Source organism: Borostomias antarcticus (genome assembly GCF_949987555.1).
Source record: "Borostomias antarcticus genome assembly, chromosome: 24".
Taxonomy (NCBI): Eukaryota; Metazoa; Chordata; class Actinopteri; order Stomiiformes; family Stomiidae; genus Borostomias; species Borostomias antarcticus.
Window position 1 is genome coordinate 6,793,876 of NC_140257.1, and position 27,636 is coordinate 6,821,511.

Genomic DNA, 27,636 nt, shown 5'->3' on the forward strand with positions numbered 1-27,636 from the left:
TAAGAAACTAACCGACTCCTTGCAAGCTGGAAGGAAAGATAATTTTCTCTTCCCGTTTTCCACTCTGGAATCTTTCATCTCTTCGAGTTCTGCTTAGCTAAAGAGAATGACGAGTACATACTATCCGAGGCGCGAGTACGGCTCCAAGGCCTCGAACGGAGGAGAGCAGGGAGCAGCCAAGCCAGTCACCGGGAACCAGCGGGCGAACCTCAACCTCCAGGAGTCCCTTGCACACCTTCACCCCCTTCAAAGGCAGCACGCTATAGAGCTACACCAGCAACAGCAACTACAGCAGCAACAACAAGTGCAGCAGCATAATCAACAACAACAACAGTTTCAGCAGCAACACCAAATGCAACAGCAGCAGCAGCCCTACCGGCAACAAGACCATCCACAGGTCCAGGCGTCCCTGGCCAGATTTACCGCCTGTACCCTTCCTGCCTCCTGCAAAGCCAGGAGCCGTTTCATTAACCTCCGGGACAGCGTGAAGAGGAGCCCCACCAAAAGTACAGCTAAAGCCACCGGTGGCAGAGGCGCGAGGCCCGACGTACCGTGGGTCCCGTTCTCCTTCGACAAGGTACACCTCAACTTCATTAGGTCAATAAACTCTACGAGCTGCGGTGCATTTCCTAGTGTCCTCCTGACAGCATTGTGTCAGGGATATTCCAGTCTTAGGGTCCGCAATGTGTGCTGCTTTTGGGAAGTGTCAAATTGATATCGCTGGTTTCATTAAGGGAATGCGTTACTGCTGATTGAGATGTTATAGATTTCTAGTCGTTGAGCTGAGAATATTGTGGAACTTCATAGGGAATCTACCAAGTCTGTTTGTCCTTGGATTGTATTGCGTGTCATTTGCTGGTGACCTGATGACTCCAAGCATTCTTTCAGTGTGTGATTTTTTTGTGTCACCAGCAGAGATGTACTCTGTGTGTAGCTGAATGTCCTCATCTGATCAGTTCTTCTTCCCTCGGGAGTCGGTCGTTTTTTTTCTAACCTCTTCTCTGCAATTAGCCAGAGAAAAGACTTTAATTGCCAGATTGAAGCCACCGTTCTATCACTCTGATTGTTGCAATGTTGCTACGTTGACAGGCGGCAATCTTATGCAATTGAAATGTAATCTCTGCTCTGCGTGTTGTGTCGTGCAGCGCGTTTGTGTTCATTTGGAGCAATTAAGCCCCATTGTTGGAGGATTTTCAAGCGGCGCTCCGAAAGTAGGGCTCTCAGATCAATGTTGTCGATCCGGGCTAATTTTAGCAGCAGCGCTTCATTGCTGGTTGTCATGGGTCTTGTTGTGCAGTAGCACAACAACGATCAAGCCCTTTCAAACTCTATAGCACTCCTGCAGTGCTGCCAACAACAGGAGCTGCATGAGATCCTCTCTGATGTCACAGAGGTCAAAGGCATGAGTCCTAACTAATGGTACAAGCGTGAACTTGTATCCCAAATGTCCACGTAAATGGTGTCTTTGTCAATTGAAGGTTGTTAAACTTCTGGAGATCTGAAAATCTCAGTGACTGAATGAATGTGTAACCATGTGACTTTCCAGTGTTGTTTGTGCCAGGCATGGTGGTTCTAGCATATCAGAAACGGCTGCCCTCCTGGGATTTTCACACACTACAGTCTCTAGAGTTTACAGACAACGGTGTGATAAACAAAACATCCCGCGAGCGGCGGTTCTGTGGCGAAAACACCTCGTTAATGAAAGATGTCGGCGTAGAATGGCCAGACTCGTTAAAGCTCACAGAAGGGCCACAAAATGCTCCAATAACAGCTGCCTACAACAGTGGTGTGTAGAAGGGCAGCTTGCTGAATCCATGGCACAAAGAACTCAAACTGTTCTGGAGGGACAACGGGGTCCAGCCCTGTACTAAATAGGTCTGCTTAATAAAGTGCTAACTAGCTAATCAGTGTGTATTTAAACTAAAGAAAGTATACTGTTCAGGAGAAAAAGGAGCTTGCCCAGCTGTTCCTCAGAGCAATGCAAACCTCTATTGCAGATGCCATCTGCCACTTGCCATTTGGAAACACCCCTTGAACATTACCATCAGGGGCGAAGGTGCCCCTGCCTGTTGGCCTCTTGTCTGATGAACTGCAGGGGGAAATTCTACAGATTATGGCTGCAGTCATAGAATAACTGAATAAAGCAGACTTCGCACAGCAACCCAGAAGGTTTTAAGCAGGGGGAATAAGCAGCATAAACAAATAAATAAATAACATTATGAAAAATGGAAATTTGATTGTTTTGACTGCAAATTTGGAACGTCAAAAATGGTAAAACTGCCGTTTTCAAGATTTAATGTTGAATCTCATGGAAAGACTCATTTCGAGATGTTCTAAAACCAGCCTTGTGTCACGGCTGTTGTATCTTCACCTGACTTAGTGAGACTGTTTGGCTTCAATACATTCATACACACACACAAGTTACTCCTAGGTCAACTCTAGAACACGTTCATAAGAGTAATACAGCAGCCTCTCTTGAAATGCCTACAGGTATCTGCACCTTATAGGCCCTCCCTCCCAAAACCTTATAGGCCCTCCCTCCCAAAACCTTATAGGCCCTCCCTCCCAAAACCTTATAGGCCCTCCCTCCCAAAACCTTATAGGCCCTCCCTCCCAAAACCTTATAGGCCCTCCCTCCCAAAACCTTATAGGCCCTCCCTCCCAAAACCTTATAGGCCCTCCCTCCCAAAACCTTATAGGCCCTCCCTCCACTCCCCATTGCAAAGTGAGTTGGCGTGTTTTAGGAGTGAATGCACGGCCACATTTCTAGATGGAAAGGTCACTATCTTTCAGTAATCACAAAAAGAACATCTGTCAAGACCACCCCCCACCGAGTCTCTGCCCACTGGGATTGGGGATTTTATTTTTTTTCAAAGACATGCACATCCAGTCAAACACACACACACACACACACACACACACACACACACACGCACACATTCTCTCATCCTCCCTCTCACCCCATCATGTTCTCTTGGTGTTCATCTGTGTTGTAGTGTTTGTCTGACCTTTGACCTCCTGGTGCTATTGTTTAGCAGACAGATGCCGCCCCGCCTTCCTCTCCCATAATCCCCGTGATCCCAATCTCGCCCATCCCAGCTGAGACTGCCGTCACTCCTCCGACGTCACAGGTTTTTTTTCACCATCCCCTCCTTATTTATTCATTTTGCTGTTGGTCATTTTGCTCTATTCATTTTTTTTCCATCCCTGCCATTCCACTGTTGGTTTGATGAAGTTTGGAGATACAGAGACGGATACAGAGAGAGATTGTGGGTTAAGTGTCACACTTAACCCTTTTGACTGAAGCAGCCCGTCTGTCTGCTTGCAAGGCAGAGAGAGAGAGAGAGAGTAAGAGAGAGAGAGAGAGAGAGAGAAAGTGAGGAGGGGGAAAGGGAAGTGGCGAACACCACCACCAACGCAAGCCCGGAGGACTTAATTTGATTTATTTAGCCTTCATGCTTCAGCGTTGCATGTTCTGCAGTGTAAAATGTCGCGTACGTATGTTCTCTACCCTGCTAATCTGCTGAAAGACAGTCTCTCTCATGTTTTATGCTCAGTTGGTCTATACCATAATGAGCAGAGTAAGGGAACGGTGCCTTCTCTTACTGAATGGTGGATGGATGGAATGATAAGATGCATGTTATTTAGTTTATTCTATATTTATAATGGAATTGGCAGGTTTGTAGGAGTGTACTGTATGTAAAAGCCTTGCAGTGCGACCCTCAGAAGCCGGTACTGACCAGGTGCTTGTGTTTCTCTCTCCTCAGGCCAACCCTCCCCCTGTTGTGGTCAATACGGACAGTTTGGACACGCCTCCATATGTAAGTTCAACACATCTGGTAATAATCTACATAGTCATAGTATTCCTATCTGTTCTCTTTGGGATTTGCTGAAAATATATTTTCATCTGTCACTCGTTTATCATAGTGATGTGAATTGTCCTTTTCAATCCAACACTACATTCTGTAGTGATTCAACTGAAAGAATGTTTTAGTTCAAAAGAGAAAAAATATTGAGAATTGATGGTTCAGTCAGAACAAAAAGAGCAATGTGTGTGTGTGTGTGTGTGTGTGTGTGTGTGTGTGTGTGTGTGTGTGTGTGTGTGTGTCCTCTTGGTGTGAGAGTTTGTTGTGTGTAAGGGAGTGATTGTTCATGTGCTGTGTGTGTGATTGGGGACACTAGACCTGCTTCTTCCATTCAAAGCTGTCTGATGGCTCTAAACAATAACCTCCCAGAGTGCACCTCACCAGAGGATTCTCATTGTTCATTTCCCACGGTGTCTGAGCTGAGATCAGGGGTCAACGCTGCCCATTCATCTGGCCACTCAAGATGATGAGGTCTGCATCTTTTTCACAAACAAAAGCCTCTGTATGAAATGGGAAAATTCAAAGCCTAGCCGGGTGGGGTCTGATATTGTGTGTTAGGGTGAGCATCAGTTAACATATTTCCACAGTGCAAGTGTCGGTGTCTACCATTACATTACATTTAGCTGACACTTTTATCCAAAGCGACTTACAATAATTGCATTTAACGTAGGAAAAGCCAATGTACTACTACTTGCCAGAACTCAAAAGTGCATCTCCTTTCTAAAACAAGTGACTAAGAGCATTATCTAGTGCTGAAGGCAAAGTGCAAGAATAGCAATATAAAATACAATAGGTGCTTAAGAGGGAGGATTGTTGTGTTACTTCTTGAAGAGATTAGTTTTGAGCCTGCGACGAAAGATGGGCAGTGACTCTGCTATCCTGACGTCAGTGGGCAGTTCGTTCCACCACTGCGGGGCCAGGACAGAGAAGAGCCGTGACCGTGCCATTAAATGCATGTACTTCTGAATACTTGCAATGCCTTCATATGTAGAAAACCGGTGAATAGTTGACAAATGTTGTTGAGGCAACTGTCAGCTGTCCATGCTGAAATCAAACTGACGCTTATAGAGCGTTGGAGCCATATTCACTCTATGGTCAGAATTCAGTCACCTCTCCTTGCACTCAAACTTACTGTAAAGAGAATGTTCTTTAGCTGCTGAAAAGCATATTTGGATTCCTCACTTACTCCACGAACCTATAATATTTCTTCAGGTGAACCTGTTGACCATTGTTCAGTCCTTACTTACGCTACGTAGCGATTAGACTAAATGGTAAATGGTAAATGGACTGCACTTATATAGCGCTTTTCCACCTTAGCGGCACTCAAAGCGCTTTACAATGGCCTCTCATTCACCCATTCACACACACACTCACACACCAATGGCGGTAGCTGCCATGCAAGGTGCTAACCTGCTCATTGGGAGCAATTTGGGGTTAGGTGTCTTGCTCAAGGACACTTCGACATGTGGACAGTTGGAGCTTGGATTTGAACCACTGACCCTTCGATCACTGAACGACCCGCTCTACCAACTGAGCTACAGCTCGCCCCTTCGAGACTAGATTCAGCTTTGTCTACCAAGGCAGAAATGTGTGCAGAAAGGCATACCAAGATACTCTTCCAGTGTTCTGGAGCATGGATGCAAGTTATTTTGATTGTAGGCGTCTTGTGGTCGGCGCAAACAGTGTAGTGTTTGGCTTACTGACCTTTGGCTCACTGGCTGAGTTGGTCCTCATTGTGAAGTTGGTGCAGGTCCCTCGGTACGGTAGCGTTTCAGGGCGAAGCGGCAGCCATCAAAGCCGTCGCAGACGCCGGGCTGGTCGAGTTCACACAGTGTTGCACTACCTTTATGAGAAGGAGGAGTCCAGAATCTACTTATGGTATTCACCATGATGCCAGACGTTTTGGTTTGTCCAGTTTAACTCATCACATTGCGCAATCCCCAATTGAAATTGTTTCAGTTTGTAACCTGCAATGTGATCCTTGTGCCAACCCATTCCTTTGCCGTATATTCTATCTAGCCTAATTCATTATAAATAAATAAAAATTACAAAAAACTTTAGAAACATTTTAGAAAACTCTTTAGGCAGCAGCTGGGACTACATGATACTGCTTCAATGATTACTCGGAATAATGAGTTATATGACTATCAGACTCTCAGCCATTATACACACTGAAGAAGGGCCAGAAACGTTCATGTGGTGAATAAAGCATATTAATTAATTTGCAGCGCTGCCTATTTCCTTTCTATCTTATTTCACTCTCTGCCATCATTAAAGGTAACCCACTGATATCTACAAACTTAAACCAATCCAGTTTGGCGACATCAAGGAAGAAGCAATGGAGCACAGTTACAAACGGATATGTTTTTAAAAAGGACTGCAGGAACATGAGTCATTCACGCCATGCGTTTCCCAACTGTCAAAAAAGGTTGATGCAGCAGCAGCAGCTCTTTCATCCCCTAGATTCAGTCAGTTCCCTTCCTTGGTTTCAAACCAATCTAAATTAAACTGGAGACACAGCTGCCCTGCTGCAGATTGAATCTGCGGCGCTCAAGACATCGGCTTCTGTCAGCAAGATCCGTCCTCGTCTTCGCAGGATTCATTTGTGGAGGGACAAAGATGTAAAAAAAAATAATAGGAAAAAAAAACAGCAACGACTGTGAGAAGAGCAGACATGGGTTTTGAGGATTGACAAGAGTTCCATGTCTTTATTCACGCTACTTTGCTCACAATAATTGTAGCTATTAAAATATTCTTGCTCAAGTGAGGCTGCTTTGCCGTTTAGACGTTGTCTCTAGACCACTCCAACTACAGGGGTAGTCCTCAGGGCTGAGCCATCTCCTCAGTCTTGAGGGATTCATTAGCATTGTAATGCCAGGCTTCCCTCCCATCACCTACATGCAGTATACTGGGCTTTTTCGCTTTTTCATTTCGTTTTATATGACCTTTTATGTGTTGCACTTTGCCTTGATGCTTTTAATGTCTCATGTAAAGCACTCTGAATTGACTTGTTGCTGAAATGTGTTATACAAATAAACTTGCCTTGCCTTTAGAACCTCAGTCAGATCTGTGAGAACCACACAGGCCAATTCCATGTACAGTATCTGCATCAGCTTGGCAGAGTCCTAGCCAGAACATGTTGATAGGTTACCAGCAGCGTAAACACTTACTTGCACATATTTTTATATGATTATATATTTTATATTATTTTATTTTTATATATTATAATATATTCATCCTTTATATTATACATTAATCCACTGTACATTGACACTATGTACAGCTATACACTACAGTGTTTGTGCTTTTTCTCGCTGACCATAACATGTTGACTGTCGAACACACTACCCTCACTGATCGGCAGTTAATAACTTGGGAATCAGAATGGAATCTGGGGAAGTCAACCGTGTGCTAATACCAACAGCTCATAATCAGCTCTCCCTCTTACCTGTCCAGGTGAACGGGACCGAAGCGGATTATGAATATGAGGAGATCACACTTGAACGGGTAAGGGGACTTGCACATTTTTATTTATTAAATCAAAACTAGAACATTTACTGTATTGGACATCCACGTTTGCACACTTCAGTCATCCCTCTTGTGTTGCACACTAACTCCAGGCTTATATCAGGTTTGGATTCATTCCTGCGTTTAGATAGACCTGACTCCCCCAACTGCTTCTTGATTGATAAAGCACCAATAGATCTCTTCTAAAGTTCTACAATTCCCTTCAATTCAGTTACACTCGAGTCTCAAAGACTGTGCACGATTGAATTGCATTGCATACACAACTGTTGTGTTGACTCAATGGCACTCGTTGTGAGTCTCTGGTAATGATGAAGTCCTGTTTAAAAGATACCTCACTTTTCTCCCCATGCAGTCCCAGCTCTAGCTTTGCGTACACTGGCCCCTTGCATTATGCATCTCCGTCTCAATCCCCAAACGTGCCTGTGGTGATCTTTTGTCTTTTTCTTTTTAAATATTTTATTCTCTTTGCGTGACCTAATTCAGTTGTGCTCTCAAGTGAACAATATTATTAACAGCAGCATAAATTTAAAAAAAAATAAAAAAGCCTCCTGCAAGTTCTATCGTCCTTTAGACAAACAGACTTCCTGGATGATGGCGCTTGCCTTTGTGTCCTGGTGATCTGTTTATGCGCTAATATTCAGGCTGCATATTATAGTAGGTTTACCATCTGTGTAAGGACGGGGATTTTCTCTGGAAGAGGACATAATAATTGAGCAATAATTTAACACATGCTGCTACAGTATGTGTAGTGGTTTATCTTTGTGTTTTCTGGCTGTTCCCTGCAGGGAAACTCAGGGCTGGGTTTCAGTATCGCAGGCGGGACGGACAACCCGCACATCGGTGAAGACCCCAGCATCTTCATCACCAAAGTCATCCCTGGGGGAGCTGCAGCCCAGGATGGACGTCTCCGGTGAGGACACACACACCTTGGCATGGATAATCAATCTCTTATATTGAGCCTATAAATGTTTACATTATGGATCTGGCCTATTTCTGCTAAGCTGTAGACGCACATGTGTTCCGCGTCCTTAAAAGAAGCCAGCAAGAGCAACAAAAAGCACACAGGGAGTTTGGAGACGTGGGTCAGAGGATGGGAGTTCGGTTGATTGACACCAAGCTGTAATGATCTGGCAGGTCCAGCCAGCGGCACCACAGGGGCTCGCCCTACCGCCTCTGATGGACAAGCGGCCATTAGCGAGCGGCCCAGATGCCCCCCGCCCCCCCCCCCCCCCCCCCCCCCCCCCCCCGCAGGCTCGGGCGGCTTTCACCGTTTCATAAATATTTCAATAGCCCCAGCGGGGGAACTTAATCCAGGTGCTGATGAGTGTGGGGATAAGGCCGGGGTCACAGCAGGCCCAGGTGAGCCGGCCTATTCTCCGTCTGCCAGGGGGGGGCCCTAACATGTCGCCTCTGAGGAGAATCGGGTTGCCGTCTCCCACACGAGCGAGGGGTTTTTACAAAGTCAGTTATCTCAAATGCTCATGTTTCTAATCTCCTGCTAACTCAGGAAATGAATTGAAACTCAACTTAAAGTATCGTAGGGGGGGGGGGGGTCCATTCGTGAACAATTATAGACGATTCCCATCAAAATCTCGATTCTTATTTTCCGTTGAGTCCGTCCAGATGGGGTGAAACCCGACCCTCGCCCTGACCGTTGTTCCTAACCGTCCCCTAAACAGGGTGAACGACGTGATCCTGCGAGTGAACGAGGCGGACGTCCGCGACGTGACCCACAGCCGGGCGGTGGAGGCGCTGAAGGAAGCGGGCTCGCTGGTGCGCCTCTACGTCCGCAGGAGGAAGCCCGTCTCCGAGAAGCTGATGGAGATCAAGCTGGTGAAAGGGCCCAAAGGTAGCATAACGCACTCCTCATCGGTCATTCGGCGAAAGAAAGACCCAGTTGGAGGGGATCGAAAACATTTCAGTTTATGATTGAGCACTCATACTAAACTCTTCAGTTGAATGAGACAAAGTATTTTATGAACACCCACCAGTTTGGCTGTTTTATGTTTGGAGTTCAGATCCAAATCCCATGAAGCATTTCATCCAAATCTCCACTGAAGTGGTTATATTTGTCTTTAGAACTGTCAGTTGGACCTTGAGCATAGACATTTCTTCTCAGTATATAGAGACTTTATCGTCAGTTGATCGATATATTTCATCCTTGTTAAAATACTTTTTACGATTTTTAAGCAAAAACACTGTTAAATGGTGACTTTTCTTCTCTCCCAACATCTAAGGGTTTAATCCCAAATGCATTAAATGAAACCATGATGGTAAATCACTTCTTTGGATTAAAGCAGGCTCTGGGTAAGATGGGGGGTTGTCCAGGTCACACAGAACGCCACCCCTGCCTCATACTCTGCTTTTAGCTGGGGCTGCCTGCACAGAGCTGCTATACTCTGTTAGAAATGTTTCCATGTGTGTATATGGACAGTATCTGTGTATCTTTATCTATGATGCCAACCGGGACATTGTGGGAAAAATCTATTCTTGTTAACATAGCTGACTACGCATGACTAATAATTGAAAGACTAATGATAGTCAAAAACCATGTCTAAATTGACATGTTTTTCTGAGCACTAAAATAGCGATGCTAATTAAAGGGGCACTTCACCGATTAGCATTCAAGCGGCTTCAACATTGAGTGTGGCCACGGAAGGCAGCGAGCACAGTGCATTGTGGTAGTTGTAGTTTTCTTCCGTTTTCCGTCCACAAAAAATACATTTTCTGTCTTTTCTCTGGCCATAAGGCACAAATTGCACAAACAACTGCACATTTCTACTACATAGGTGACCCAATTTCAATTGACCTTTAGATTCCCAGTGGTGAAATACTCCTTTAATATTTCTGCCACAGTGGTCTCAATTTAGACATTAAATTTTGCTTTCTCATCTCTTTTCTTTGTTTTCCCCACTCAAGTACTATGTCGTCATTTTATTTAACCAGGTTTAAAATATGCTGTCTTTTCTTGGCCAACTAACTTTGGCTTAAAATCCCTCCAGGGCTTATGATTATTCAGACAAGAGAAAAAAGCTTTGGCTACTATAAATATGATTTGTTTATTGCACCGTCGCAAACACATTTTTGTTCAGTGTTCATATTTGTTGGTCATATTCATAATAGTATAGCTAATCTCCCCCCATTGGGTCTTGGTATGTTCCAGGTCTTGGGTTCAGTATAGCAGGCGGTGTGGGGAACCAACACATCCCGGGGGACAACAGCATCTATGTCACCAAGATCATCGAAGGAGGTGCTGCACACAAAGACGGCAGGCTGCAGATAGGAGACAAACTTCTGGCTGTAAGTACGCTTTATTGGTGTGTAATGTGTGTGTGTGTGTGTGTGTGTGTGTGTGTGTGTGTGTGTGCACACATCCCCCAATCTTCCAACTTACCTATCTGTGCAGGTGAATAGTGCTTGCCTTGAAGAGGTGAGCCACGAACATGCTGTGACTGCCTTGAAAAACACCCCGGATGTGGTCTACTTGAAAGTGGCAAAACCCAATAGTGTCTTCATGAATGACAGCTTCGCCCCGCCCGACATCACAAACTGTGAGTACACTTCTCTGTTGGTTTGAAGTTGTCTGACCCTTTCAATCCTTAAAGGAGAATTCCACCGTAGAACAATATTGGGATCAACAACTAGACACCCACAAAACAATGAAGTAAACAGGGTTTCCTTGACTATTTGCTACATGTAAACAAAGCATGTTCACGAAATCTGCACTTTTGCACTTCTTGGGTTTTGCCGCGTCGAAACAGTCAAGTCCCCAGAAACAAAATAATGGAGGACTACAGCAACAACAAAAACGTCTAGGATGGCGGGAACTTGAGGCGGGTGCACCATGCTAACCCTCTAGCCTACTCTATAAAGTTAGTTCAACAAAACGAAAAAGATGACAACCGACATGCAGATGTTTCATTTACATGAGGTTTTGGACTTTTTGCGGTGTTCCGGCAACCGATGGAAACTCACTCCCACCGGTGCACGTAAATCCTTGATTCCACAAATTTTGCAGTATTTTGGCATTGTTAGTGTTAGGAACGGATCCACAATCATTTTTTCTTTATTTTCTTTTTCTTTGACTCTTGCGCACAAGACCGCCACCATCACACACAGCGCTTCTTCAAGGACTGACAATTTCCTGACCCGCCTCCCCGTCTATCTGATCTCGTGCAATGACGCGCATGGTCATGAAGGACAGCACAAGATGATTGGTCGCGGTCATTCTTGTAGTGTTGCCAGGATCTCGGCCAAGACGCAGCAAGAATTTATGGAACTTTGACTGCCTAATCTGACGATCGTGAAAGATTAAAAAAATATCTAGCTAGCAGTCTGTTGTCTCAGCAGTGCCGGTTGGCTGTTTTTCTAAATGACCTTTAGATTTGCAGGAAAAAAAGCCAATCACTGGTAAACTCCTGTCCTGTGCCGGAATTATCTTTTAGTTCAGCCACACACCTCTTAGCGAAGACGGCAAAGTGTGTGAGAGGGGTCGGGGGGACAGATCGCCATTTTCCCTCAGGGGGGTAAGTGTGTCAGATCAGCTGATTCTTCGAGCCCCAATGAGAGGCCGCTACGGCCACCATATTGATCTGCACTGCTGGGCAGCGGCGGAGCCAGCAGTGGCACCAACAACCCCACAGAGGAGAGGAATCTAACCCTGTCGATACGACACGCCTGAACCAACCACCCTCGTCCACACACAGGCCCCGCCCACCCTGCAGACCCTGTGCTTCTAGAGCAGTGTGTCAGGAGCTGATACAGGTCTGAGCAATTACTCAGTTAGGGGCCATACATACGCTGGTTAGAAAATTGTTTCCAGAACATTCTTTACTTATTCAGGGCCATGATGTGATTTATTATTTTAAGGGGGAATTGCGGTGCAGATCAATAGCAACCAAACACAGCACAGCGTCGACACCGTTTCTTGATTGTAAAGACAATTTGCAGGGGCCTGTTAATGATGCAGTGGTACAGTAGGCTTCAAATGTACATGTTACACAACTTGAGATACTTTGGAAATGAAAGTTTTTTTTTTATAGTTTAGTTGTAACAGAGGTTATGTCCCCCTCTTGTCTCCCGGGGCAGAGGCCTCTACTGACACTCACCATCACAAGGCAGAGAAGGATGTGGGTAACCGTCTTAAAACATCACGCAACAAGATTAGCCCGCATTGTTCGTTAAGACGCTGCCCCAAAGTCATCTCTGCTCCAACCTCTGTCGGGGAGGAGGGACCACAGCTGATCCATCAGTACCACGAGACGGTTTTCCCTCCAGTATTTCCTGAATGTCATGTTTCAAAGTCAAGACTGAAGAGAGGTTCTCTTACCCCGTCAGCGCATGCATCGTGAATTAGCCGTAATTGCTGCCTTGGTGTACTGTATCTCAGAATGGGCAATTGTAAGGGTAGTCAAGGACAAAAAAGCTGTTAGGTTAAATGACAGTTAGGTTAAATGACAGTTAGGTTAAATGACAGTTGGGTTAAATGACAGTTGGGTTCTGTGCTGCAAACCTAAGCCAGATGAAACAGCCTGACGTGGGTGTTGAAGACATGATGTTAGTGCTATAGGGTAAGTGTACAACAATGCGCTGTAAGGCAACACCTCATCTTCGGGGACCGCTGTTGATACGCTCAGATGATGGGGACCACTGTAGATAATACTTTCAGATCAATTTATTGCAATTCTGTTGATTTTGTTGACATGCTATAACTTGTTACAGTCAGGGTTCATGGAGAGTTGCTTAGTTGGTAGTAAGTTAAACATCTATTTATTATTATATTGAAATTAGAGATGCACCGATCCACTTTTTTTCGGTTCCGATCCGATTCGGATACCATAATTTGGATATCTGACCGGACCATAATTTGGATACCGATCCGATACTAATACCAGCGATACCACTACCAGCTGTCTTTTTTCTTCAATTATTATTTATCATTAACTTAATTTATTATTATCATTAACATACACTTTATACACTTTGCACACACCATATTCTTACTGTATTGCTACTGTACTGCAGTGCACTGTTTTTATTATTAGGATATCTTGTATCTTGTTGATGAGGAGCCAAAACATAATTTTACTCAACAGCTACTTGTATATTGGATGTAGGCCTAACAATGAAATAATCCTTGAATCCTACTTAGTCTATATATTCATTTCCCATATCAGCACCCACTTTCATCAAATAAAAAGTAAATTGTAAAATATAATGAATAAAATATGAGCTTGGGATGAGACCCCATGTCTGCTCTGCTCTCCTGTCACTCACTCCTCACCTGTGAGTGGGTCTCAGCCTCAGTAGAGCAACGGTCATGTTTCACTGTGACACGACAACAGTGATGAGAGGGAGAAATGGCTCTAGTTTACAGATTGCCTCATTAATGTTATCAGGTCCCCTATTAGCTTTGGATTTAAATCCGAAATATTGCCAAATAGGCGCATTTGCTTTTGGAAATCCTCCGCCACTTTCTTGTGTAACCCACTCGAGCAGCGCATGCAACTCAAGACTTGCACTCGCAAACAGTCTGAGAGGTACAGTAGGCTAGTTTGGTGAACTAGACACTGGACTGAGGCAAATGTGAATTGTAGCCTATGATTTAATGAATGAATACCGGAGCTTGAGATGCTTGTTTAAGTTGTGTTGTAGCTCAGTTTTATCACCACCCCTCAGGACATTGACTTTGCAAATATGGCAAGCAGCTGTCGGAATAGTTAGTGTGAAAAATCTCTGAATGGGTGATCCTTTTGTTTGCTCCATGCATAGCTTGTTGTGTTTACCACGCGGGGTGAGCGCGTTGCTGGCGCATGACGTCACATGCTGCGCACAGCATAGAAATGGATAGAATAGAATAGGCTCCTATTGATCCACAGATGCCACAGATATCCGATCTAATTATTTATTCAATATCGGGCCGATACCCGATCTAAATATGGGATCGGTGCATCCCTAATTGAAATCTATCTCGCTCTCTCTAGTATATATCTCCTCTAAACAGATTTACCCAACGTAGTGACGTAATGAAGTGAAGGGACCAGTATCCTGACCTCCTTCCATCTTTGTTCCTCTAGATGATATCTAGCTGAGGGAATCAGAGTAATGGAGACAGCATGTTGATAGAGGAACCATAGTGGGTGTTTTACGGCGACACGATCTTGACACTCGGACCAAAATACCTTGAAACCCAGTGAAAAGGTCATGTGCTCCTCCCCGAGCGCCACTCCCTCCCGAGGGGGCTGTCAGTATCCGAGCATGGGCAGTCTCTCTCTGGGCAGTCTCACTCTGGGCAGTCTCTCTCTGGGCAGTCTCTCTCTGGGCAGTCTCTCTCTGGGCAGTCTCTCTCTGGGCAGTCTCACTCTGGGCAGTCTCTCTCTGGGCAGTCTCTCTCTGGGCAGTCTCTCTCTGGGCAGTCTCTCTCTGGGCAGTCTCACTCTGGGCAGTCTCTCTCTGGGCAGTCGCTCTCTGGGCAGTCTCTCTCTGGGCAGTCTCACTCTGGGCAGTCTCACTCTGCGCAGTCTCTCTCTGGGCAGTCTCTCTCTGGGCAGTCTCTCTCTGGGCAGTCTCTCTCTGGGCAGTCTCTCTCTGGGCAGTCGCTCTCTGGGCAGTCTCTCTCTGGGCAGTCGCTCTCTGGGCAGTCGCTCTCTGGGCAGTCTCTCTCTGGGCAGTCTCTCTCTGGGCAGTCTCCTTCTGGGCAGTCTCTCTCTGGGCAGTCTCTCTCTGGGCAGTCTCTCTCTGGGCAGTCTCTCTCTGGGCAGTCTCTCTCTGGGCAGTCTCTCTCTGGGCAGTCTCTCTCTGGGCAGTCTCTCTCTGCGCAGTCTCTCTCTGGGCAGTCTCTCTCTGGGCAGTCTCTCTCTGGGCAGTCTCTCTCTGGGCAGTCTCTCTCTGGGCAGTCTCTCTCTGGGCAGTCGCTCTCTGGGCAGTCTCTCTCTGGGCAGTCTCCTTCTGGGCAGTCTCTCTCTGGGCAGTCTCCTTCTGGGCAGTCTCTCTCTGGGCAGTCTCCTTCTGGGCAGTCTCTCTCTGGGCAGTCTCTCTCTGGGCAGTCTCTCTCTGGGCAGTCTCTCTCTGGGCAGTCTCTCTCTGGGCAGTCTCTCTCTGGGCAGTCTCTCTCTGGGCAGTCTCTCTCTGCGCAGTCCCTCTCTAAACAGCCCCTCTAACCCGGTGCTAATGCTTCCCCCAGCGCTCCCATAGATCCCCCAGACAAGGATGCTGTCATGTCGCGTAGGCGGAGAGGCGTGAAGGACGAACGGCAAAATTCAATCACGGGCCGGGGCCGTCACGTGCCGAGCCTCCGCCCCTTCGCCGCCGCTAATCCAGCCGGCAATCCGCTAATGCAGGCTGAGGGGGGTGGGTCGGGGGGGGGGGGGGGGGGGGGGCTGCAATATGGATAATGATGTTCCGCAAGGACGCACGGATAGGGATCTGAGCCGGAGTTAATGAATGAGAAATAATTGTGTTAAGTGCGCACAATGGCTCAATCAGGGTGCTGGGGAGGGGGTGGGTGGGGGATGATCATTGTGTTGATGGACTTTGTGATGCAGCGTGTAATGTATCCTCATCCGGTTATTTCTGGCTATCACACGCACCGATTGGGCTGAGGGGATCGGGGGGCTGGGGATCAAACCTTAATGTGGCATTTAATTGAGAAAAGGGGTTGTGTCTCGTAGTTTCACGCCCTAGTGGACCTGTTCGAGGCGGCTAAATATTTGATGGATTTGATTTCAAGTCAGGGGGCTTGTTCATTAACCAAGAAGCTTATTGTGATATTCAAGTTTTTGGTAATTTCAGGTTTTTATTATATCTCTGGAGTAATAATATTTTGTATATCCGTCTTTATAGAGGAAAAAATGCATCTCTTCTTAAGCACTTTAAATCTGTTTTGGAAAGTGCTGTACAAATAGTTATTATTCTCGAGACGCAAAAGCTCATATTTGAGACATTTTGTTTTCTCTGGGACAGGTGCGGTACATACCGTACCACTTTTGCCAGCATTTTTGTATCACTGAAACTATTTCCAATCAGTTTGAGCAAGAGTGTTTCTGCAAGCTCAACTATAACCTGCTTGATAGTGTTATTGCCTCAATGTCGAGGGACACACCTAATTTTTCGTACTGTAGATGATATTTGGGTACGTAAGGGCATGTTGTGTGAACTATGTCTCCATCACCGCTGGTCAGGCTGGACTCTTGAGAGAAGTGGGGTTTGCTGAAATGAAAGGTCTTAGCTTTCATGTGCCCAATGCAACATTAAAAGAAAACAGAACATAATCGAAAGCAATTTTAAAATGTCCACAAAATCTTTTCCATGTTCCGACGCAGGTGACTCTGTTGAACCGCCCTGTCCCAGAGGGGCGGAGTGTACAGGCGCCAGAGGGGCGGAGTCTACAGGCGCTAGACGCTGAAAACGCAGGGAAATAACATCATGCCCCGTTAGTACAGCAGCAGCACTGTTGGCAGAAATCCTGTTTGTTTGCAACCGCCCACCTTCAAGCGCCGAGCGTGGGAACATCGCCAGTCCCTCTCATACCCCTTTTCTTAAAGGACATCGTTTCAAAAAATTAATCTGTGTCTCGTCTTTCATTCATTAAATCATTATAAATGAGGATTTCCCAGCCGCGCGCGAGTCTCAGTGCTCCAGTTAAGCGCCTGGCGACGCCCGTCTGTAGCTTCAGCACGTTGCCGCGTCTCGGCGTCATAGAAACGGGGATGAGAGAGTGCTGACACGGGGGCGCGCTCGCTCACAACGCCCCTCTCCGGACGTACGGACGCTCAGGGTGGCATTACTGGCCATCGCATGTGTACCAGTAGCCTCAGCGCACTCGCCCAAGGAGAGACGCTGAGACCGGACTTGTCTCCCACCGGCCGACATCAGACACGTCTCCCAAGACCTACCGGCTCAGCAGCTCATCTGACCAACTGTTTCTGTTCTCTCTCCTCCAGCCTACTCCCAACACATGGAGAACCATATCAGCCCCCCCAGCTTCCTGAGCCAGCCCCTCCCTCAGGCCCCCTCGGGCCGCTACTCCCCCACCCCCAAGAGCATGCTGGGAGACGACGACGTGTCCAGGTAAGGCAGAACCAGCGCTCTCCGTTCCGCCACCGACTGATGTTCACGTTGCGTCTTTAAACGAGTGTTTAATGCTTCTGTGCATATTGAGAAGGGGACTGAGTCATGGAGGGGTGGGTGAGGTGAGGGAATGAAAAGACGGGGGGATGGAGGGATGGAGAGATGGAGGCGGTAATGACGAGTGCAGTAGGGAGGTGGATGGATAGAGGCAATAAGCATTCAAATGGAAAAGGGGGGAGGACTGGAGAGATGGAGAGAGTGATAAAGCAGGAAGATGGAGAGATGGGCTGGCTTGAGGAGACGGAGAGAGACGGCCTCGGAAGATGCAAAGAGAAAAGGTTAGGGAGGCTACAGTACCTTGGTGTTCTTTATTTCCACCCCTTCAACAAACCACAGCTCCGTCTGAGGCCGCTTGAAGCAGAGATGGAAACGGGGTTTATTTTCTCCAAGGCCAGCCATCCGAAAGCTGCTATCGTGTGCCGCTTTACACCCAACGGGTAAACAGGAGGGCAGATGGCCAGACCCCTAGTGAGAGTGCACACACTCGCTCTCTCTCTCCTTCTGTCTCTCCCTCTCCCTCTCTGTCCCTTTCTCTCATTTTCTCTCTCTCTCCCGCTCTCCTTCGGTCTCTCCTCTCTCTCTGTCCCTTTCTCTCCTTTTCTCTCTCTCTCTCTCTCTCTCTCTCCTTCTTTCTCTCCTTCTCTCCCTCTCCCTCTCTGTCCCTTTCTCTCATTCTCTCTCTCTCCCTCTCTGCTTCTGTCTCTCCTTCTGTCTTTCTCTCTCTCTGTCTCTCTCTCCCTGTCTCTCTCCTTCTTTCTCTCCTTCTCTCCCTCTCCCTCTCTGTCCCTTTCTCTCCTTTTCTCTCTCCCTCTCTGCTTCCCTCTCTCCTTCTGTCTTTCTCTTTCTGTCTCTCTCTGAATCCACTCTGATAGAAGGTTTGCACTTCACTATTAAAGGACAGGTTGGGAATGTAGCATTATAAGCCATGTTAAAAGGTTATTTACGATCGTATACAACGGCTGATATCAAAGTTTGCACTTTGCAACGGTGCACTCTCGAGATATAGCTTGTCACCGCTAACACACTCAATGGATCCATAAGTGCATCTAGACAAAATCCCTCAAAAACACCATAAACTCTCGTTTTCAAAGACAGGAAACTCAGAGAGGTCACTGGTGTGGCAAAAAAAATCCCCACATGTAAGTATGCTTCCGCTCGGTCTTTATCAATCATATTATATCCATCGACTTGTATTGACAACAAAGCCAGAGATGTTTAGATTAATCTGCGTCCCATATTTGTTTTGATCAATAAACACTTCTACCTAACACATCAATGAAATACCAGCTAGGTATTCTTGACTTATTGTTGTTGTTGTGTTGACCTTTGACCCGATAGACCTGTGACCCTGTGGCTCTTCTTGTCCGTCTGTACCGCAAGTGAAAATAGCTCTATGCTAAATGATCAATAAAGCCCGATAGGAAGCATACTTTGTGGTGATTTTTTTTGCGAGAACATCAACGGACACCAGTGACCACTCTGTGAGTTTCCTGTCTTTGAAATCGAGAGTTTATGGTGTTTTTGAGGGATTTTGTCTAGATGCACCTATGGATTCATTGAGTGTGTTGGCAGCAAAGGGCTATAAAACTTTGATATCAGCTGTTGTATGTGATCGTAAATAACCTTTTAACATGGTATAATGCTACATTCCCAACCTGTCCTTTATGGGGACTTTTTTTTTTTTTTTTTTTTTTTTTTAACGTCATTGGAGTACCCTTAAAATAAAATAGAGATAAAAATATGCAATAATATAACAGTGTAGAGACCACTTTGGGATATCAGTCAGGAAATCTGAATAAGAATAATGCATTCACCAAGCCTCACATTAATATAGCCTGTTCCCATCAAGAGTTCAAGAATTTAAAAAGTTGTCAGTTCTAGAAGGAAAAAAAAGTGTAACACTTTGAATCTGGTTACTGAGACAAAGATGTGTGCTGCCACAAGCACCAAGAAGGCAGGATAGATTTAGTTACTATCAGTTACTTAGTTTAAAGTTTGCATGGCTCTATTCCATATCATAGACAGATACGCATCACATTGTATGACCTAAGGCTATGAACTTGGACAAATTATTCAGTAATACATATATTATTATTATTATTATTATTACTCATCTCCACAGCCTATACAGCACCTTGCTGTCTGAGGGAAGAAACATGGTGATTTTGCCCTCTAGTGGCTGTTATCCTTCAATCACACAAGAGGCTGTCAGAAAACATGTAACCATATCCCATTGAATTCAATTTGATTAGATTTTATTTGCTCTACTTGTTGACTTACAAGCAGGTTTTGATCCAATAGGCCCCACTTGGCTTCAGTTTGGAAACTGGAACTGAAATTCAAATTGAAAAAGAAAAAAAAAAAAGTTCTTTTAAATGATCTGAGTGACTCTTCTGTCCCGTTCATCCTCTCCTCAGAGAGGTTTTGCTTAAAGACATTGGGCCGGTTCTGCAGACATGGATTACTAGAGATTAAAGAGAATTTTCAATGGAGATTGTCCATTGAAAGTCCAATTTAGTCCATGACTAGGCTTGATCCATGTCTGTGCAACCAGCCCAGGATGTTTAAAATGATGGATCAGCCAGTTTAGCGACCCTGTCCCCCCTGTCCTGTCCCCCCTGTCCTGTCCCCCTGTCCTGTCCCCCCTGTCCTGTCCCCCTGTCCTGTCCCCGTGTCCTGTCCCCCTGTCCTGACCCGTGTCCTGACCCCTGTCCTGTCCCCCTGTCCTGTCCCCCTGTCCTGTCCCCTGTCCTGTCCCCCTGTCCTGTCCCCCTGTCCTGTCCCCCTGTCCTGTCCCCCTGTCCTGTCCCCCTGTCCTGTCCCCTGTCCTGTCCCCCTGTCCTGTCCCCCTGTCCTGACCCGTGTCCTGACCCCTGTCCTGTCCCCCTGTCCTGTCCCCCTGTCCTGTCCCCTGTCCTGTCCCCCTGTCCTGTCCCCCTGTCCTGACCCGTGTCCTGTCCCCTGTCCTGTCCCCTGTCCTGACCCCCTGTCCTGTCCCCTGTCCTGTCCCCCTGTCCTGTCCCCTGTCCTGTCCCCCCTGTCCTGTCCCCCCTGTCCTGTCCCCCCTGTCCTGTCCCCCTGTCCTGTCCCCCTGTCCTGTCCCCCTGTCCTGTCCCCCTGTCCTGACCCGTGTCCTGTCCCCCTGTCCTGTCCCCCTGTCCCCCCTGTCCTGTCCCCCTGTCCTGTCCCCTGTCCTGTCCCCCTGTCCTGTCCCCCTGTCCTGTCCCCCTGTCCTGTCCCCTGTCCTGTCCCCCTGTCCTGTCCCCCTGTCCTGTCCCCCTGTCCTGTCCCCCTGTCCTGTCCCCCTGTCCTGTCCCCTGTCCTGTCCCCCTGTCCTGACCCGTGTCCTGACCCCTGTCCTGTCCCCCTGTCCTGTCCCCCCTGTCCTGTCCCCTGTCCTGTCCCCCTGTCCTGTCCCCCTGTCCCCCCTGTCCTGTCCCCCTGTCCTGTCCCCCTGTCCCCCCTGTCCTGTCCCCCTGTCCTGTCCCCCTGTCCTGTCCCCCTGTCCTGACCTGTGTCCTGACCCGTGTCCTGTCCCCCTGTCCTGTCCCCCTGTCCTGTCCCCCTGTCCTGACCCGTGTCCTGACCCGTGTCCTGTCCCCCTGTCCTGTCCCCCCTGTCCTGTCCCCCCTGTCCTGTCCCCCCTGTCCTGTCCCCCTGTCCTGTCCCCCTGTCCTGACCCCCTGTCCTGTCCCCTGTCCTGTCCCCCTGTCCTGTCCCCCTGTCCTGTCCCCCCTGTCCTGTCCCCCCTGTCCTGTCCCCCCTGTCCTGTCCCCCCTGTCCTGTCCCCCCTGTCCTGTCCCCCTGTCCTGTCCCCCTGTCCCCCCTGTCCTGTCCCCCTGTCCTGTCCCCCTGTCCTGTCCCCCCTGTCCTGTCCCCCCTGTCCTGTCCCCCCTGTCCTGTCCCCCCTGTCCTGTCCCCCCTGTCCTGTCCCCCTGTCCTGTCCCCCTGTCCCCCCTGTCCTGTCCCCCTGTCCTGTCCCCCTGTCCTGTCCCCCCTGTCCTGTCCCCCTGTCCCCCCTGTCCTGTCCCCCTGTCCTGTCCCCTGTCCTGTCCCCCTGTCCCCCCTGTCCTGTCCCCTGTCCTGTCCCCCTGTCCTGTCCCCCTGTCCCCCCTGTCCTGTCCCCCCTGTCCTGTCCCCCTGTCCTGTCCCCCTGTCCTGTCCCCTGTCCTGTCCCCCTGTCCTGTCCCCTGTCCTGTCCCCCTGTCCTGTCCCCCTGTCCTGTCCCCCTGTCCTGTCCCCTGTCCTGTCCCCCTGTCCTGTCCCCCTGTCCTGTCCCCCTGTCCTGTCCCCCTGTCCTGTCCCCCTGTCCTGTCCCCCTGTCCTGTCCCCCCTGTCCTGTCCCCCTGTCCTGTCCCCTGTCCTGTCCCCCTGTCCTGTCCCCCTGTCCCCCCTGTCCTGTCCCCCTGTCCTGTCCCCCTGTCCTGTCCCCTGTCCTGTCCCCTGTCCTGTCCCCCTGTCCTGTCCCCCTGTCCTGTCCCCCTGTCCTGTCCCCCTGTCCTGTCCCCTGTCCTGTCCCCCTGTCCTGTCCCCCTGTCCTGTCCCCCTGTCCTGTCCCCTGTCCTGTCCCCCTGTCCTGTCCCCCTGTCCTGTCCCCTGACCCGTGTCCTGTCCCCCTGTCCTGTCCCCTGTCCTGTCCCCTGTCCTGTCCCCCTGTCCTGTCCCCCTGTCCTGTCCCCCTGTCCTGTCCCCCCCTGTCCTGTCCCCTGTCCTGTCCCCCTGTCCTGTCCCCTGTCCTGTCCCCCTGTCCTGTCCCCCTGTCCTGTCCCCCTGTCCTGTCCCCTGTCCTGTCCCCCTGTCCTGTCCCCCTGTCCTGTCCCCCTGTCCTGTCCCCCTGTCCTGTCCCCTGTCCTGTCCCCCTGTCCTGTCCCCCTGTCCTGTCCCCCTGTCCTGACCCCTGTCCTGTCCCCCTGTCCTGTCCCCCTGTCCTGTCCCCCTGTCCTGTCCCCTGTCCTGTCCCCCTGTCCCCCCTGTCCTGTCCCCTGTCCCCCTGTCCCCCCTGTCCTGTCGTCCTGTCCCCCCTGTCCTGTCCCCCTGTCCTGTCCCCCTGTCCTGTCCCCCCTGTCCTGTCCCCCTGTCCTGTCCCCTGTCCTGTCCCCCTGTCCTGTCCCCCTGTCCCCCCTGTCCTGTCCCCCTGTCCTGTCCCCTGTCCTGTCCCCCTGTCCTGTCCCCTGTCCTGTCCCCCTGTCCTGTCCCCCTGTCCTGTCCCCCTGTCCTGTCCCCCTGTCCTGTCCCCCTGTCCCCCTGTCCTGTCCCCCTGTCCTGTCCCCCCTGTCCTGTCCCCCTGTCCTGTCCCCCCTGTCCTGTCCCCCTGTCCTGACCCGTGTCCTGTCCCCCCTGTCCTGACCCGTGTCCTGTCCCCCTTCCTGTCCAGAGAGCCCAGGAAGGTGGTGCTGCAGCGAGGAGCCACGGGGCTGGGCTTCAACATCGTGGGCGGGGAGGACGGAGAGGGCATCTTCATCTCCTTCATCCTGGCGGGGGGACCCGCTGACCTGTGTGGGGAGCTGAGGAAGGGAGACCGCCTCGTCTCTGTGAGAACACACACACACCTACAGTACACACACACACACACATACACACACACACACACAGTCCAACATGCATGGGTCTGCCTGGACTGACACACACACCTACACACACACACATCCACAGTCCAGTCCAACATGCACGGGTCTGCCTGGACTGACACACACACCTACACACACACACATCCACAGTCCAGTCCAACATGCACGGGTCTGCCTGGACTGACACACAATGGTGCTTAGAAATACACTTGAAGGAATGCACATATGTAGTCTCCAATTGATTTAACCATTCAGGGTGAATCCATAGTTGATTGATAGTCTTTAAATACGTCAAATACTTTAAATACATGAATGAAATGCCAGTGGGTATACAGTACAGTACAGTATTCTTCTCTTAATGGCATCGGCAACCCAACATGGGGATCAGTACATCTTAGAAACATCTATTTAGATCAGAATCAGAATCCAACACCTTGAATTATCTGACAACAAAAAATCCATTATCAATCACCTCAAACCATGTGGTTAATAGAATAGAATTGTAATAGTTTGCCAGCCCTGTGAATTATCGACTGCCATGTGCTTGCACTCAATCCTGTTTTTATTAACAACATTTCTCTCACCCAAAGAGCCAAAATGCCCCTCGTGAATGACCGTGTCCTCTGACCCCGGCCAGGTGAACGGCGTGGACCTCCGCAGCGCCACCCACGAGCAGGCCGCCGCCGCGCTGAAGAACGCCGGGCAGACCGTCACCATCCTGGCCCACTACCGACCAGAAGGTGAGTCGCTGATCAATAGAATACAATAGAATAGAATAGAATGTCTTTATCGTCATTGTGCCGAGGTACAACGAAATTAAATCAGCCTCAACTTGAGTGCGCTGGACAACATACAACATCACAGTGTGCGGACAACATCACAATACACAGACAACATCACACAATAAGAATATAACATCACACAATAAGAATATAACATCACACAATAAGAATATAACATCACACAATAAGAATATAACATCACACAATAAGAATATAACATCACAATAAGAATATTAAAGCTGCTTCGCAGCGATGAGGCGGGGCCAGGCAATTTCCGACATGTTTAGGAGCAATAAGCGAGAGAATAGGACAACAAGAAAGTTGACATTCCAATGTTCATTTTGTACATTCGTATCGTAAAACATTTGTAAAACATTTTGATGCGTTGTAAGCTCGATTTTGATAATTCAACAATGGTCAATGAGTTTGTGAATTACAGTCTGAAGATCCAGTGTAGCAAGTTTGGTGTTAATTGATTGAAAAATGTTGGATGAGATATGTTTATTAATTTTTACAGGTTTTGTTAGCTTTTTTTTCATAATTGAACATTAACTTCAGCAGCTGTGTACTCAGTCAGTTGCCAATCAATCGATTTAGTCATTGTAATCCTCGGCGGGGGTGGGGTAGGGTTGCCAACAGCGATGTCTCAGATTCGTGGAGCTTGCGTTGGATTGTGGGTAACGTAGTTTTCTCTGTATGAAGTGTTGGTTTCAGAGGACAGAATTAAACATAGTTTAAAAAATTCAATTTTTGAGATAGAATTCTGAAAAAAATCATACTACATCTTGAATATGTGGCCAATGTTGTCACTTTTTATGAGGATGATCAGACATTGATTTGGCGAGAATTAATAGGAACTGTATACAGAACTGTTAACAGTAAAACTTTTTGAAGTGCTGTGGGCTCTATTTTTCATATTTCAAAAATCTGTGAGGATCGTTTGGTAAGGACAGTCTGACGATACAGTAGATCGATTTTAGTGTCAATTGAACTAAAAATGTGGGAGGAGATAGGTTTGATAGGTTTTACAGTTTATGAAGAAATCAGAGTGATGGACTTCAAAATTCCTGCAAGGTCAAAGCGTATGAAAGTTTTGTCTCACTTGGGACTACATTCACGTGGTGGTTTTACAGTGATAGCACCTATGGCTGATTTGTTATGATTTTTTTAAAGTTTTAAACTTTAGACTGTTGCTGTAGCGCCACCTTCAGGTTTATTGACCTACAATGCAGGTTGAGGACTTTGGGTATAGGACTGGAGCTTTGTGCAAATTTTGGTGATTTTTTGTCCACGGGAAGTTAGACTTCAGTGGAAGATGGAGAATAATAATAATATTAATAATAATAATAATAATAATATAGGCAAATACAATAGGGTTCCGGCAGCTACGCTGCCTGGCCCCTAATAACATCACACAATAAGAATATAACATCACAATAAGAATATAACATCACACAATAAGAATAACATCACACAATAAGAATATAACCACACAATAAGAATATAACATCACAATATTTTTATTTTTTTTATTTAACCTTTATTTATACAGGTAAAAAAAAAAACATGTTGAGTTCAGAGGACTCATTTTCAAGTGTGACCTGTTCACAATCATTCAGCACTCGTTACACTAAGTTACAAACAACAGGACAGAATTACAATAAAACATACAGGACTATGTGTAACAATAACAACAATAAAAGTCGGAAGTGTAAAAGTGCAAAGTGCATGGGGGATGAGAACAGGGGAGAGTTATCTTAGAGTGCAAGAACATGACATTGGCACACTCACTAAATCAGACAATAGTCGCTTACAATAAGAATATAACATCACACAATAAGAATATAAATACAAATATTGCACTGGAATAAAAATATAAAATATTGCACTGATGTGATCATGGCTCTGGGGAAGAAACTGTCTTTCAGTCTGTTGGTTTTGGTCCTGATGCACCTGTAGTGAGAGAGCCATGAGCCGCTGCGACTGTGCGCGCCGCCATCTTGCCACTATCCTATGAGCCCATGAACGACCCAGGAGGGACCTTCACAGTTCTATTCAGCGCATCACTTTATTACTCTTTCATTGCAAAGTTATTTTGAACTGTTCAGGCGGGTTATGCAGGTAGAACTGTTGAATAGCGTAGCTCACATGAGCGGATTATCGGGCCGGGTTGTGATGAGACTTCAGATAACCATGAGAAATCAGCAGAATTTATTCTCTTTTTTTCGGAGGGGCATGTCCTCTGTCCTTGTGGTGCGTTCATGTTTGCAGTTAAAGAATGCAGCCGCCATGTCCCACGCGACCCCCGCTGATGTCACTGAATGTACGGGGAACACGGTTAACGACGCAGCCCAAGGCGTTGGCCATGGCCAGGTCTTACATCACTCACAGCCTAGGAGGAAACATGTGACATTCACAGCATCTTCACACTGTTAAAATACAGTACGGTTGAGTGTGAGTCCAGACTGACAGAAGACACGGTCAGACCTGTCCGTTCCCGGGGCGTCCGGCCTTGAGCGGAGGAGGGAGAGAGGAAGGGAACGAGGGCTCAGTGAGTGACCGAGGAAGGAAGGAGGGAACAGAGGGAACTTGAGCGGAGGAGGGAGAGAGGAAGGGAACGAGGGCTCAGTGAGTGACCGAGGAAGGAAGGAGGGAACAGAGGGAACTTGAGCGGAGGAGGGAGAGAGGAAGGGAACGAGGGCTCAGTGAGTGACCGAGGAAGGAAGGAGGGAACAGAGGGAACTTGAGCGGAGGAGGGAGAGAGGAAGGGAACGAGGGCTCAGTGAGTGACCGAGGAAGGAAGGAGGGAACAGAGGGAACTTGAGCGGAGGAGGGAGAGAGGAAGGGAACGAGGGCTCAGTGAGTGACCGAGGAAGGAAGGAGGGAACAGAGGGAACTTGAGCGGAGGAGGGAGAGAGGAAGGGAACGAGGGCTCAGTGAGTGACCGAGGAAGGAGGGATGGAACAGAGGGAAACCGGAGGAGGGAGAGAGCGCTGAGAGGGTTGAATTATTGAATGATGGGAGAGAGAGAGGGAGGAGAGAGAGAGAGAGAGGGAGGGAGGAAGGGAAGGTAACTGAGCGGGTCAGAGAAGGCAGGATGCCAGAGAGGAGGGCAGAGAAAGATGGACTGCAGAGAGAGCTTTTGTTTTTCTTCTTCAATATCATTGAGGCGCTGGTTCAGAGGCTTTAACTTGGCGGTCAAGACTCAGGACACTGTCCACTGACGGCAGAAGCATTTGTAAACTTGAAGGTCAAAGCCTTGAACCCTCTCGGCTTCGTGGTCACTGTAAGTACAGAACCTATCCAAGAGGAAGAGATTAGACTATCGCTGGTTTGATTTAGAATAAAACCCTCTAAGTCATTGTAAGCAGTGTCTGAAGTACTTTAAGAAACTGATGTTTTGGCATCTTGTGAATGCTCAGTTAAACTAGAGAAGTTTTTATTATGATGAAAAGCTTTTTTTCTGCCAAGGGTTTTACTGTGTGTTTGGTGAACACACATTCCCTGGAGGGTTACTCTTGCAATGTTGGTAGAATTCAAGTGAGGTATTTTGATCCAAGATGTTTTGTCACCAATTTATAGACACTGACCCTGGGGGCGGTGGGATTTTACATCACATCTCACTGCCCCTTCCTTGTTGTATATTATGACATAACAGACTCAAGTTCGGTTCATTATGACATCACAGCCTCAAGTTCAGTTCATTATGACAGAGGAGTGTACCCTTGTTTTTGGTATAACCTCTTGGCTCCACCGCGGCCGTCA

At 47.9% G+C, this 27,636-nt stretch overlaps 1 protein-coding gene across 3 annotated transcripts in view; it reads left to right on the top strand.

Moving 5' to 3' along the window:
• The window catches only part of dlg1b (discs large MAGUK scaffold protein 1b), a 116,149-nt gene that overhangs the window by 73,282 nt on the left and 15,231 nt on the right, over positions 1-27,636 (top strand). For 2 of the 3 annotated variants that reach the window (XM_084458374.1, XM_084458372.1), the window contains 10 exons: positions 3,036-3,131; positions 3,768-3,821; positions 7,323-7,373; positions 8,180-8,304; positions 9,074-9,243; positions 10,558-10,694; positions 10,801-10,945; positions 17,336-17,462; positions 22,897-23,053; positions 23,727-23,829. In XM_084458374.1, coding sequence (XP_084314500.1) covers positions 3,036-3,131; positions 3,768-3,821; positions 7,323-7,373; positions 8,180-8,304; positions 9,074-9,243; positions 10,558-10,694; positions 10,801-10,945; positions 17,336-17,462; positions 22,897-23,053; positions 23,727-23,829 — 1,165 coding nt within the window. The remainder of the gene's footprint in view (positions 1-3,035; positions 3,132-3,767; positions 3,822-7,322; positions 7,374-8,179; positions 8,305-9,073; positions 9,244-10,557; positions 10,695-10,800; positions 10,946-17,335; positions 17,463-22,896; positions 23,054-23,726; positions 23,830-27,636) is intronic. The other variant, XM_084458373.1, reaches the window with a different exon arrangement.